Below are 13,986 nucleotides of genomic sequence, written 5' to 3' on the forward strand. Positions count from 1 at the left end.
GACTAGGCAAACTTGACCACTCCTCCCCACAGCAGCGGCTCCTCAGCTTTCAGGAACCTGGCTGCCCCTTGCTGATTTGTTGGGGGCCTCCCTTGGGCGCCTGTTTCCCCTCCCCAGCCCCTCAGAGGCCTGCATCTGGCCTTGCCCCTCTTGCTCCTGTCTCCCTGGGGCTTTCCAGCCCTCAGCTCGACTTTCTCCTTTGAGACCCTCTCAAGCTGGCTTGTTCTAGAAAACGGCCCGCTTGGCTCCTTAGAAAAGGACTTCTGTGTGGGGGCAGGTGTGGCTGAGCCCTCCAGCCCACCCCAAAAGGGCTCTTCCCAGTGGCATCCTGGCCTCAGGCTTCGCTGGAGCAGGTCAGGCTGGCTGCGCAGGTTTGCCAGGACCGGGGAATCTCGCCAGGGTGTGGGAGAAGTGCGTGCGGGGGCCCCTTTCCCAAGTTTTTCTTCCTGCAAAAGGCCTAGCTTGGCCTGTCTTTTTCTATGCACAGGATGGCTCTTGCTCACCCGAGCCTCACAAAGATAATCGCTCAGGAAGTGTTTCAGCCAATCCGCGGCGGCTTTACACTCCGATTTGCCGGGGCAGCCAATCGGGGATGAGCTTTTATTAGGCGGCCAGATCATCAGCCGAAGTGCCAAACCCTTTTTCTGTGAGAACTAGGAGCCTGTCCTCCATGTTTTATAAGTATTGACATTACACAGTTAACAATGCATCCACAGAGGTAAGCTCGCCTTTTTAACCATCTTTTCCCCCCTCCCTCTGAGCCATGCGACTTGTGGACTAGCAGTGTGATTTCTCTGTAGTCTGGCTGGGCCACACTCACCCCCCCAGAGCACTTAGGCTAACTTGGGACTGTTTAGAGAGATTTTTTTTTCTTTTCTTGGGTCACATGGCTAAGTAGCCATTAGCCACAGCTTGATTTTACAGGCTGGTGAGGGCCTGGGACACTATACTCTGTCCAGGACATAGAATTTCTGGAATACTTTGAAGCTAGATCCTGGTGTGCCAAAAGAGTAGCTATTATTTTATTTTCCCTTCTTTTTTTTTCCCCCCTCTCCCTTCCTCTCCCTCTCTCCCTCTCTGAACAGTCCCCCCCACCCCCACCCCTGCACTATTGTCTGCTCTGTCACAGGCCTGCTGGGGGAAGAAAATGGAAGGTAAGCCCGAAGGTCCTCTCCCAGCCCTGCTCAGGACTGCGTGTGGCAGATAGCAGAACTAGCAAGCCTGCTTCTCCAGAGAGGTTCTGGGAAAGGCTGGGCTAAGTTCTGGCAAGAGAGGATGTGTGTTTGTTTGCAACAGTACCCAGGCCTGAACAAGAGCTGCGCTCAGGGAGCCAGGCTGGCTCCTGGGCCTAGGTGGGTGGTGGCGTGTGGACGCTCCTCTTCCTCCACTGTGCTTCACACTTAACAACGACATTGTTCAGCCTTTTTTTTTTTTTCCTGACTTAGCTTTGGTACAGAGTGTTCTTCAAGTCAGCCTACAGCCAGCAAATGGTTCTCAAAGTGTTTTCTAGCCTCTGAGGGAGTTTTGGGAGTAGGGTTGGTGCCTGGGGGGTGGGGTGGGAGTGGGAATGGGGGAGAGATTTTTGAATAACATCCTGCAGGAAAAAAAAACCTGGGAGGACTCTGACTCCTTTAGCTTTCTACTCTTGCATGATTTCCCATGGGCTAATGTTTCTTTTATCCTTGTTTTCTTGACCCTCTTTTTGTTTTTTTTTTTTAACCATTATATCATCTTCTGGCCTCTGTTATACAGTGTAGTGTAGAGGACATACCTGAGGCTCATGACAGCATCTCATACCCAGTTGCTGGGCTGTGTTAGTGGAGGAGGTGGTGGTGGTGGTGGTGGTGGTGCGCGTTTTTAATAATACCATGTAACTGTTTACAAAAAATTTTCCTTTTTGGTCAAGTCCCAAACCTGCCAGCTCGTTCTCTCTTCCTAACTGGAAAAGTGGGACGGTTGCTTGAACGTATGTTGGGTAAGTAAAGCAATCCATCTCCTCTGGCCGTGTAGCAAGAGTTCGGTGAACATTTGGGGTCTGTTGTAATGTGGGGGAGGTGGCTTCTAAAAAGAGTGCCTTGAGTTGAGGTGATGGCTTAAGTCCACTGTCGTTCCTGCTAATCTGCAGTTAGGGCTGCAGGTCTCACTTCCTGTTTACCCTCAGCTGGGGAGGAATTGCTGGTTCCTTGTGACTGGCAGCTAGACCTGGAATTGTGTCTGGCTCTTCTGAACTCTGGGTAGGTGGCCTGCTTGTGAGGTGTGGACAAAACTGTTTGTTCTTAGGGGTTCCAGAGCCTGAGTGTGCTTTGTGTTGCCATATGTAACTTACGGTGTTTACATCTAGTACAGAATCCTCTCCTCCCAAACTAGGTTTGGTTTAGGACTCACTGACCACCAGTTTTAGCCACCCCCCCTCAAAAGCCTGCTCCCCACTTCTCTGTGCATGCTAACTTTTCATTCGCCCTAATTCTAAGGGTGCACTTAGAATCTTAAAGTGACAAAAGTCGACTTTTCTCTTAGCATGTATCTCCAGGGTCTGCCTGGAAGCTCACGACACTTATTTCCAGCTTTGAGATCCATGCACCCTGCATGGAAGTGCAGCCCCAGTGTGCAGTGGTGGTCTGAGAGCAACTTCACAGGCACACTAATCTTTCTCTTTCAGTGTTCAAGCAACTCAACTCACCCTTTGACATCAGTTGGAAAAGGTTCATTTAGTAAAGAGATCGAGATGAAATTATGAACTGGGCAGTCTGTGTGAGGCAGGCCAGCGTCTCTGAAGCAAAAAGACAGATGGGGTGTAATGTTCTGACCGGTGCCACTGGCCCACACAAGTTCTGCTAACTCCCTTTCTCTTATCTCGTGCTGTAAATGGAAATTACAACCTGAGGTTCTTGTGGCCTTCCCCAGAACCAGTGGCTAATCAGAAGCCTCCTGGTTTGCCTCTTTCAGTATTTGCATAACTTGTCAGGCTGGAAGGAAACTTGAGGGCAAAGCAATTGTCCTCGGAAAGCTTGCATTCAAATGGCTCCCACAGGTTTGGAAAGCCAGGGTCTGTTTGTGAATGTGAACCCCAGCCAATTTCCTAACCCTGGCTCAAGCTGCCCAATTTTCCTCATGGCCACCACCGTGCCCGGGTTGGTAAAAAGTTAATTGCTTTCGAAGTAGCATTCTTTTCCAGTTACTAAAGGGAGAATAAAAAAAAAATTACTGCATTGCAGTTAGACTCTGGGACCTCAGTGCTGGCTCACAGACTAGTCCAATGGGGTTCCTTTTTTCCCCTGCACTCTTAAACCAATAGGTTAAAGATTGACAATTGCAGTGGCCTGAGTATAGGGCTTCTGGAAATTTCTACTTTTTTTGTTCCTTTTAGGAAAGCAGGTGGCCAAGCTGAAGAGATCCTCCATTCCATCCCTAGGATTCCCCATCCCCCACCTTGCTTCTCATCAAGGTGGAAGGTTCAACACTTGTGCAAATTGCAGAGGGAAAACAGACTGAAGGGCTGCTTTCCCTTCCCTTCTGCCTCCTTGGTCCCCAAAGAGGATTTACAGCTGCAGGGAGCAAATACAGACACTGGAGCTTTTGATCTCTTTCTTTCTCTCCCCCCTCCTCCCCATCTTTCCTTCTCTGCCCCTCCTTCTCTCTCGCGTTCTCTCTCTCTCTTCCTCTGTCTCTCTCCCTCCCCTCTCTCTCCCCTCCCTTCGCCCCTTTAAGACCTTCCAGGATGGGTACACCATTCTGCTTCGGGAGATGAAGTGGCATTCACGTGGGGGGAGGGGAGTAACTGCTTTTATTAGCTCCAGAAAATGGCCAGTGCTGACTCTTAACTAGGAATTAATTACATATAATCACTCAGTAAACTTTCTTCAGGGTTTCTTCTAATTGTAGAGCCAAGAACATTGCAGAAGTCTAGTGACTTTTATAATCATCGCTCAAAATGATTTGAATTAGAAAGCAAGAGGTCCCTTGGATTATAAAGTAGGGGTGAAAACAATAGCTCCCCCCTTTCTTTCAGAGAGCCAGTGCATCAGGTCTTAAAGAAAAGGTTGAATGTGGGGGTGGTGTCATAGAAGACTGGGTGCTGGTGACCCACAGGCAAGGTATGTTTGGAAAGTCCAATTTAGTCAAATGTGTGATCTCTTTTGTTTCTGTTTGCTTTCTTTCTCCTCCTGGCTCCTCTGGCCGAGGCACACGTTGCTAGTTCCTGGATCTCCTTTGCCTTTGGTTGACCCTGAGAAGACACATTCAAGGGGCCCAGCCCCAAGGCTGAGAAGTAAAAGGCAGTAGTGGGGTTTAGAAGTCTTCACGGTTTTTCTTCAAATGCAAAAAGCAAGTCAGGAGTCACCCTTGGCCTCAGGTTGTTGGGCTCTGCTTGCCCTCCTCCCCCTCGATTCTATTTTCCTTACAGACAAACAGGGAGGCCCTGCCAGCTCTGCAGCCTGCATGCTGCCAGGCCGGCCCTTCCTACCCGGATCTCCTACCTGCAGACCGGCTCCCAGCCAGCGGCCCGGCCTCGCCCGGCTCAGCCACGGGCATGGTGCCCTCCTTTCTCCCTAGGAGCTGAAAAACTGTCACCTTGAAACTCCCTGCTCCCAGCGTTGGAGGAATCCTGTAGCTCTTAGACCTTAGCACTCAATGACATTGGCCACCATGACGCTATTAATAGTTCGGCCTGTGAAGGGGGCTTTGCAAAAATGTATTGCTACCTCCCAGGCCCCGTGGGGGGAGGTGGACGGAAGCCTCATTTGTGAGAGTCGTCTTCTGTGGACTAGGGTTCCTCCTTTGTAGCCCCGAGGGGTCTGTCTTTGGTGATCCCTGTTAGCAGGGTGGCTGCTGTATTTGGTGGCAGTTTTTAGGCTCACCATCATTCTGAATTTTCAGCTTGGCCTCAGACAGAGTGCAGCCCTGTCGCTCCGCGTCTCCTATGCCTGCTGTTTTACCTGGAGAGAAGGGATGTCGAGCTGTGCTGCTCTGGACTCGGAAGGGCACGAGCTTCCTCCCCTGCAGCTTGCTCTCTAGGACAGATCTGCGCGCGGAGACACCTGTCTGTCTCCACATTATGCCAGGGGGCTGCGTAATTCCTAACCTTCCACCCACCTCAGTGCAGGGCAAGGGGGCCCCAGCACAGTCTCCCAAGGAAGGCTGAGCGCCTGAAAGGGAAGGCTGGCTTTTCCTTAGGAACCTGTGACTTCACTAACTCCTGCCACTGACTGCAGTTTGTTGTTTTTTTTTTCCCTTTTTCTTTTTTTTTTTTTTTATTCTTCTTCAAACGCTGGATTGTTGGTGTCCTTTGGTGGAGCGTTTTCTAGTTCTGATGTTTATGAAGGCAGCTTTGGAACTAGCAGGGCTCCTTAAACATGAGCTCAGCTATTGAACAAACTGCTACCATTTTAGCTCCAATACAGGAATGAGGCACTGTTGCCAGCCGCCATTTTAAGAATCCTGCATAAATAGCTTAGCTCCGATGACTGCCCGTTTTAGGTGAGTGATTATAGAAAGCGCTTTGCTAACCGCTCCCCCTCCCCCAATTAAAGAAAATTATTTGCAGATTCAGAGGGGCATGCCTGCTTTTGTTTTGCTTTTGTTCCCCCCCCCCCCTTACATTTTGATGCTGACTGTTGTGACATGGAGGAGGATGCTGTGCCTTGGGTATTAAGTATTTCTTACAGCCTGGACCCTTTTGGTATTTTTTGAATGAAAGTAAAACCTGGGAGAAGCGCTTGGGAATGATGCATGATTCCTGAATTGCTGTGTGATCTTCTGACTGGGGCAGCAAGGTCTTCCTGTGCATGCTGGTTATGTGTTCTAGCTGGGTTACAGATTGTTGTAAAAGTCAAAGTATTAAGGGCACTTGGGAAAAGGAGGATCTGCCTATTGTATATCCATCCAGGCTTCCCCCCCCACTCCCTGTCAAATAGATAGGCTTTTTCTTCTCTCTCTCTCCTTGGGAAGTGTTGAAGGGGTGAGATGCCTGGGAATTACGGATCAGCCCTGAGTCCTCAGAATTAATAATCAGAAGGTTTAAGGCTTCCTGGATGGACAGGAGTGCGGATACAACTTTTAATTGCTCCTTTCCTCCTGGTGCACGTAGGTTTAGAAGGAAGACCGGATTTCTTGCTCAGAGAATGAGTATGGGGGAGTCTTATTTTCTTTGGAAAGGGAAAAGGAGATGGAGTTGATTGTGTCTGCAGGTGCTGTATCTTCTTTCCGTAGCAGTTTGTGGATCCACCAGTGAGTGACTTGGGTAAATATGAACCTAAGTGCCGATGGTCGCCTGTATACAGTGTATGCAACTAGTTGATACATTTTTTCTCTGTTTGCCTATTGTAACCCTGTTCTTTATGCATCCATTCACCCCATCAGACCTTTACAAAAATAGAATTGTCAATTTCTAAGCAGGACTTGTTCCTTTGTTGATTGAAATGATCAGCAGGGTTGTTGGGTTCTAGCAGCCGAGGAAGAGGGGGGGCTGTGCATGCTAGGACTTTTAACATGTTAATGGCAAAAGTTCAAAGTATTTTCTCCCTTTGCAGTTTTCTCTCTAAAGATTGTTATTTGGCTACCCGCCCCCCACTTCCACCCCACAATCTCCAACAGCTCTTAAACTAAATTGTCCAGGATCAGTGGGGGCATTTAGAAAGGTATCAATCTTTTCTCATCAGCTCTTGTGATATGATCCCCTTAGTGCTTAACATTGAACAAGAAAAAAAAAAAAAAACAAAAGGAAAGATAAGAAACCGAAGATTGTAGGTGAAAGGAAGTCCCTTGCATGTGGCTATTCTAAATGACTAATTTTGTATTTTATTCAAAATGACTAATTTTGTTTTTTTTGGTCTATGCTTTTGTAAATAGTGTTTTTGTTTGTTTGTTTTTCCTCTCAAATTCACAGGCACTGCCATGTCAATTTAGTCAAATACAAGTTGTGCACTTGTGCAAGTGTGCATGTGTGTGTGCACGCGCGCGCATGTTCTTGCACAGATGGGGGTTGCCACTGACTGAAGGGAAGGCTTGCTGTTTTGTGAAAAGGATGGTTTTCTTCAATTGTGCTGGAAATCCTAGGCTCAAAACCGGTGATGCTGTAGCTAAAGTCAGGTGACTATGGCGATCACTTGTAATGCCAGGGAAGATAAGCCAGCTTACCCCCCACTTCTGTTTCAGAATTGATTATCCTAAACTCAGCAGCAAACAGCCACTCCAAGAAACTACTTTGCATTTTCTTAGCTTCTCAGCCGCACTCCCGCCTGAAGTATTCAGCCCTTCTGGGCTCTTACAAGCCACATAATTGTTCTCTCCAGTGCAGGCCTCCTGCCTTGATCAATACACCTTTCAATGTTCCCATCATGATAGAAATCCTTCAAGGGGGTTTTGTTGCGGGGTGGGGTGGGGGCTTTCTGTGAGTCGTAATTATTTCTCCCCCTCCCCCGTACGTTTTAGTTGGAGCCCAGACTAACACTATTCCCACCCCTCAGAATATGGGTGGGATCTGTTTTAAATGCTTCTTCATGCTGGAGAGGGGAGCAGAATTCTAGTTGCTTTGAAAGACCAAGGTTTAAGGTTGTCCTTTTGAAGTTAACCATCTACCCCATCTCTCTGCTGGCTGCAGGAATTACCCCTCCAGCCGCACCTGGGGCAGATACTCAGCATTCCAGGCAGGGTTTCTGAGTTGGGTTTGCTTTTCCCTGGAAGCTGGAGTAGAAACTGTACCTTCCACTGTCCCCTGTATTGTTTTGCCTTGGTGATGTGCTCAGGTTTGGCAGGCTGGTTTCTTTGGCGGAGGATCACCTGTGACAACGTGTCAGTATTTCTTTGGTGGTTTTGCTGTTGGTCCCTCTACAGATGCCGACTAAATGTCATTGTTACCAAGACTCCATATCACAGTGCAAAGCATGTTGTGTTAATATTTAAATTTAAACCTAAACTATCTCCCTCTCTTTTTTCTCTTGGGACTAGTTAAAGTTGAGGACTCTCAGCTCTTGTCACGAGCCTTCTTTTCTCTTTCTGCCTAGTTCCTGTTTTGAATTCTGCCCTCCCAACACACCTGGAGCTCTCCCAAACACGACTCCATCTTACCCTGAGCTTCCAGGCCTGAGGCTGCCTTTTGGAGCCGTCCTTTGCCTTGTCACTCACACAGAGCACAGAACACAGACAGGATGGTCTTCTCTGCTCTCTTCCTGTCTGGCCTTCGAGTCTTCCCAATGGAAAATTCCAGCCACATCAGTTGGTGATGCATCCATTTCTTCTTACTGAGCCATGATTGCATAGCTTCTCATAGAAGTGGCATCCGGAAATGCCTGGAACGTTCTAGCACACCTATAAGAGCAAATCTGCATTTCCTTCGGTTTGGCTTTTGAAGTATTAGGGGCTTGGAGGGGGGAGGGGTTAGAGATGACAGGACCTGCTCTTGTCTAACCTGTGTTCCAGCAGAGAAGAGAGGGTTCTGGACAACAGACCCTCCTGGCTAAGGGGGCCTGCCTCCTTCCTTTCTTATCCCAGCTCTCCACTCAGCCTGTGTCTTTTAAATAATCCTTCCTCATTCCTCTGTCTGCGCTGGAGTGTAATTAGCCACAGTTCAGAAGGAAGCCATGCCTGCTGGGGTTCAGGCTGCCTGGAGACCCCGGGGTCCTGATTCCTGAGAAAAAGGGTGGTGGAGTCTGGCCATGTTTTTCTACCTTGTAATTTAACCAGTACGTCTGTTTTCATGTTCCTGCCTCATCGGAGAGCTATTAGGTTCAGGATGGGGAGGCCATGAGTTAGGGATTCTGGGTACCCAGGCTCTAACCTGCCTGCGTGGCACCCTAGTGTCAGCAATGAGAGACTTGCTAATTTGAAGGCCGGGTTCTTTAGGCTAGAAGTGGGTAGGTTGTTGGAGTTCATAAACTAAAAACGTGGGCCCCCTCATCTTCTAATGAATGGCATGACAATTGAAATATTAATTTGGCCTTTTTCAAAAAGTATCTTTAGCATTCTAGTGTTCTAAAGAAGTCCGTTCATCATCTTCACACTTGGTTGAAATCAGGTGTGCTTCCCCCCCCTCACACGACGAGGGTCTGGAGGGAAAGCGGGTTTGCTCTCTGGCTCCCCAGCAGCTGCCCCCACGGGGGCCGTCAGCAGCCTCCCTAAACAGACCTAATTTGTTCTATTTCAGCTTGGCTGAGGAGGAAATAAAAACTGAACAGGAGGTGGAAGAGGGAATGGACATTTCCACTCGCTCCAAAGGTGAGTGAAAATCTCAGATTATCTGCTCAGTTCTCCAGGAGGGGTGGGATTTCTTTTGTTGTTGTGGAGGGGTGAAATGTGGTTCTCCGAGCCGCTGGGCGTGACACCCGTCGTGCTGTAGGGGCCTTTGATGGATGAACCTAATTTCTGGAGACCTCGTTCAGTCTTTCCTCCCTGCTGTGCCTGTGTAGGTGCACTGACTTGTCTGGAGTTGCCCTGTGGTAAATTTGGAGTGTGTGTCTGGGCCAGGGTGCCTGCGTGCCTCTCTCCCTAGAGCGATTCTAACAGGCATCAAGGGTCTAAGTGGTATGTTGCCTGCAGAAGCCACTGGGGTCTGCAGCTGTGGCAGACTTTGTGATTTTAACAGCGGGCCTCTGGGCAATCCCCGGAGTGGGATGGAGCTGGCCGTCTTCATTGGAAAATGGTGGTCTTGGTTAGCCTTAACAAGGGAGTGAGGACGCCAGGGCCTGCACTCAGAGCAAACTGTGGTGTCTGCTTTGCTGTTTACTCTGTTTGCTGGGAGCCTGCGGTGGACAGGGTCCGCCTTGCTGCTTGGTGGGAGAGTTTGTGGGGCACCCCAAAGGGAGCATTTGTTTGCACTCTGGGTGCTCACTGGAACACTGTTTGCTGGAAGAGCCCAACCACTGCATTGTTTTGTTCCTGTGCTGCAGCTCACTGCTCTCTCTGGGAGGTGGGAGGGGCTGCAGGGCGGGTTGGCAGGAAGGGTTGGTGCAGATCCTTCCAGGATGTCATAAAATGTGACTTCCTAAAGGCACCTGGAAGAAAAGAACATTTCAGGGCTAACCCCCCCCCCCAAAACCAGACAGCCTTATTATTTGGGTCAAGCTAAGGGTCAGGTGGTCACCGAGAGCTGGCTGGGGGGCAGGGAGAAGGAGGCAGGCTCACTGCCCTGTCCCTTATCACCATTGTCCCAGAATGTGCAGGCCATCTGAATTTCATTGCTCCTGGTGGCAAGGAGCCCAGAGAGCTGGAGCAGGGGGGTCCTTCTACCAAAGCCTTTGGGGGCAGTTGACCATGACTGAGAAGCCCCTTGGAGTCCCGCTGTTGGGATTTGGCCGATGAGGCAGGTGATGGAATAGAGAGGATGAGGAACCGTCTAGAGAGGGGCTGGGTGGGGTTGGGTTTCATCTTTGTCTTGTCCCTCCCTTTTCTTTTCTTTTTAGAGTCAGGGTCTCACTATAGCCCTGACTGGCCTAGAATATGCTCTGTAGACCCTGTTGGCTCTGGACTCACAGAAATCCACCTGCCTCTGCCTTCTGAGTGCTGGGGTTAAAGGTGTGCACCATCACTCATGCCTGGCTCCTTTTGTTACTGTAAGCCCAGGTATGAGCTACTTTACCTCTCACGCTCCTCCCGCCTAGGGCTGTCTATGACATGGTGAGTCTGGAGCTTGTGGGACATCATGGACCTTCTTGTGCTGAGCCTGTCCAGTCCCCTTCTGAGGTGGGAGGGAGGTGTAACCCTGCGGGTTACGAGATCGAGTCTCTAATGGGTGGTAAGTCGGTAGTGTAGTGTAGGCTGTGTTGAGGCTGTCTATTTCATGGACTCCTTGGTAGGCAGAGTAAAACCCCCTCCAGAAGGTTCACAGTCGTGGCCCCCCCAACTTGGCAAAGTCCACCAGGGGCCTGCCGTGCCCACTGTGGAGACATTTTCTGTCATTATACAACAAGAGGTCCCTAGTTTATAACTAAATGCTATCCCCCTCTCTGTTGCTTGCCAGCTCTGGATGACCCGTGTCCTCCTGCCTTTCCCAGGGCAGTGAGGACCATTCCTAGGAAGCACCTATAGGGCTGAGAAGATGGCTCAGCTGGTAAAGTGCTCGCTGAAGGTCTGAGTCAGTCTCTAGCACTGGTAAAAATCCTATCTACATGTGAGACCCTCTTCAGAGAAACACAGTGGGTGGACAGCTCCTGAGGAGTAACACCTGAAGTTGACCTCTGACCTCCATGCCTGCGCATGCGTGTGCACAGGCACTCACTCCTGCTTATCCTCCAGAGCTTGTGATCCCTCTACTGACCTCCTAACCCCCTTACTGTCTGAAGTCACCGTGACCCTCCCCTTTCGCCTCCTTTGCTCCTGCAGCACCCGTCCCCAACTTTCCCGATTTTCCTCCCCATGTCCTTCTGTTTGTCCTGGGAGTTTGTGTCTCTGTCTGTCTGGAACATGCTGCCCTGGGTCCTGGTAGCCTGCTTCTTATCACACAGAATCTTCTCAGATGTTGCCAGAAAGGCTTTTGGTGGCTGCTGGTTCTGAAGAAGTCAGCTGCCATTTTTGAGTTCTGTTTTTAAAATTTTAAGAGTTTTAGATTTTTCAAAAGAAAACTCATGGAGGTAGCACGGCTCCCACCCGACTTTACCCCTCTTCCCCATATCTGGATATTCTGAATTCATCTGCTAAAGCCCACACTGCGTTCAGAGTTCCTGGCTGTCCCGGGAAGGCCCCGTTTCTATTCCAGAATGCGACTGTGCCACTACATAGCACCGTCTCCTTAGTAACCTTTTCTCAGACCTTTATTTTTGATGACCTTGACATTTTCCAAATTGTACTCCTAAAAGAATTTTTTTTTTTTTTGACAGAGACTCATGTAGTTCACACTGGCCTTAAACTTGCTGTGCAGTCCAGGGTGATAAGTGCTGGGGTTACAGGCGTGTGCTGCCATGTGGGGTTTATGTGGTATTGGGAGTGGAACCTGGGACTTGTTAATGCTGAGCCACACTTCAGTCTTTGGAAGGAAATTACTGAGCTACATCCCAGGAGCAGGAAAGTGTGTCCCTCGTCCGTCTCCATGAGCACAGTGACTATATTAGAACTCTGCACAATAGAGATACCATTCCCCTATGTCATCGATCTTGTTTTAAAAATAGTTTTTTTTTTTTTTTTGGATTTTCGAGACAGGTTTCTCAAAGGCTTTGGTTCCTGTCCTGGAACTAGCTCTTCTAGACCAGGCTGGCCTCGAACTCCCAAAAAAATAGGCTTATTTTTTAAAAAATTATGTGTATTGGTGTTTGTGTGCATATATGCCTGGTGCCCACAGGGGCCAGAAGAGGGAATTGGCTCCCCTGGAACTGGAGTTACATATATAGGTGGTTGTGAGCCATGTGGGTGCTAGGAATTAAACCCAGGGCCTCTGGAAGAACCAATGCTCTTAACTTCTGAGCTGTGTCTCTCCTATGTGTTTCTTTGTTCCTTGATATTATCATGGACCCAGAGATCAGTTTTGTACTCTTGGTCATGCACCACTACTTGGTACGCATTGCTTCTGTTGGACGGCCCGGAGTGCTTTGTGTTGGTCGTGGGGATCCCTAGGACAGCCGTTATCATCATGGGCTCTCTTTCTGATGTTTGTGTTCTGCTTCAGGCCCTTTCTGGGTCAGTGGTATTAGAAACCAGGATCCAGCTGTGCTGGGATGCTCATCCACGCTGGGGTACGTGCTCTCGGGTTCTCTGTGTTAACAGAGAAGCAGATTGCATGGGTGTTACTACCTCTGTCTGGCGCATGTGTGCCCACGCCTTTCTGTGTCCATGGCGGTCAGACACGAGTTCATGGGTCTGTCTCCAATAACATTTTGAATACTTGTGTGCATATGTACATCCACATACATGTACTGCTATACACATGTGGAGGTAGGGCAGAGACCAGCTTGCTGGAGTTGTGTAGGACTCTGGGTCCAAACTCAGAGCCCCAGTTTTGACAGCAAGTGACTACCCACTGAGCCCACTCACCAGCTCCCAGCTTCTTTCCGTGAGCGTCTGGACCACTCTGGTCTTCCGTAGCTCATCCATTCCAGCAGTGAGAAAGCTGACTCCCCTGCTTGCCTTTCGTGTACTGGTTTTGGAGTATTTTTAGCCTCCTTTGTAGTTTAGTGAGGGCTGTTAAGTGTGCACTCAGTAGACCATGACCCACTCAAGGTAAAGGGGGATGGAGAGATGGCTCAATGGTTAGGGCTTGTGGTAGCTTTTCTTCCAGAGGACCTGAGTTTGGTCCCCAGCACCCACTGTTCACCACTGCCGGGGATCCAGCATGCTTCTGGTGGGGCGCACACATGTGGCATACGCACGCTCAGATACACACACGTAGGTTTAAAGAAAAATAACAATGCTTCTAGCTGTCTAGGAGTTTTCTCCGTCATTAATCCCATCGTGTTCTTGTGCTAATCTGCTTGCTGTCCTCCAAGCGCACAGCACTTTTCCCTAGGTCATTGACCTCCAAGTGTGACCCGCAAGGTGGTGTAGCTTTTTTTTTTTTTTCTTTTTTGTGTGTGGTGTGTGTGCGCACGCGTGTGTAAGTGCACTTGTGCTTGACTGTGTGTGGCTTCCTGAGGCCAGAGGTAAACCTTGGGTATCTCCCTCTATTGCTTTCCACCTTATATATGTGAGACATGGTCTGACTGAACCTGGAGCTGGCCGTTTGGCCATCGGGCCCCTGGTGTCTGCCTGTCTCCACCCTCGCCTGTGCTCTGGGCTGGTCCTCTCACACTCCTGCCTCTGGCTTTTTACATAGTGCTTTTTTTTTAATAGGTTGCTAAACTTTTGCAGGGGGCACTTTACCCTGGAGCTTGTTTTATTTTTTTGAGGTGGGGGTCTCAGCAGATCCGAGGTTGGCTTGTCAAGCAAGTGAGGGTGACCTTGAACTTCTGACCCTTCCTGCCTCTGCTTCCCCGTGCCGTGCTCTCTCCTGTTGTGAGATCTGAGACACGCCCGAAGTCAACTGTGTCCCCAGCGCACAGGAAGCCAGCCTCCCTGAGTCCAGTTTGC

The 13,986-nt window shown here is 49.4% G+C and overlaps 1 protein-coding gene across 8 annotated transcripts in view; it reads left to right on the forward strand.

Moving 5' to 3' along the window:
• Positions 1–563: 563 nt before the first annotated feature.
• The window catches only part of Zmynd8 (zinc finger MYND-type containing 8), a 105,511-nt gene continuing 92,088 nt past the window's right edge, over positions 564–13,986 (forward strand). For 4 of the 8 annotated variants that reach the window (XM_050150788.1, XM_050150798.1, XM_050150795.1 and 1 more), the window contains exons 1-2: positions 564–718; positions 9,140–9,210. In XM_050150788.1, the coding sequence (XP_050006745.1) occupies positions 705–718; positions 9,140–9,210 (85 nt within the window). In that variant the 5' untranslated portion in view covers positions 564–704. Of the gene's footprint in view, positions 719–1,114; positions 1,155–1,900; positions 1,976–4,186; positions 5,476–8,387; positions 8,679–9,139; positions 9,211–13,986 lie in introns of those variants that run through there. The other 4 variants (XM_050150791.1, XM_050150790.1, XM_050150787.1 and 1 more) reach the window with 4 other exon arrangements.

The sequence above is a fragment of the Alexandromys fortis genome, unplaced genomic scaffold (assembly GCF_014885135.2).
Source record: "Alexandromys fortis isolate MF-2015 unplaced genomic scaffold, M_Fortis_MF-2015_v1.1 scaffold_27, whole genome shotgun sequence".
In the NCBI taxonomy this organism is placed as follows: domain Eukaryota; kingdom Metazoa; phylum Chordata; class Mammalia; order Rodentia; family Cricetidae; genus Alexandromys; species Alexandromys fortis.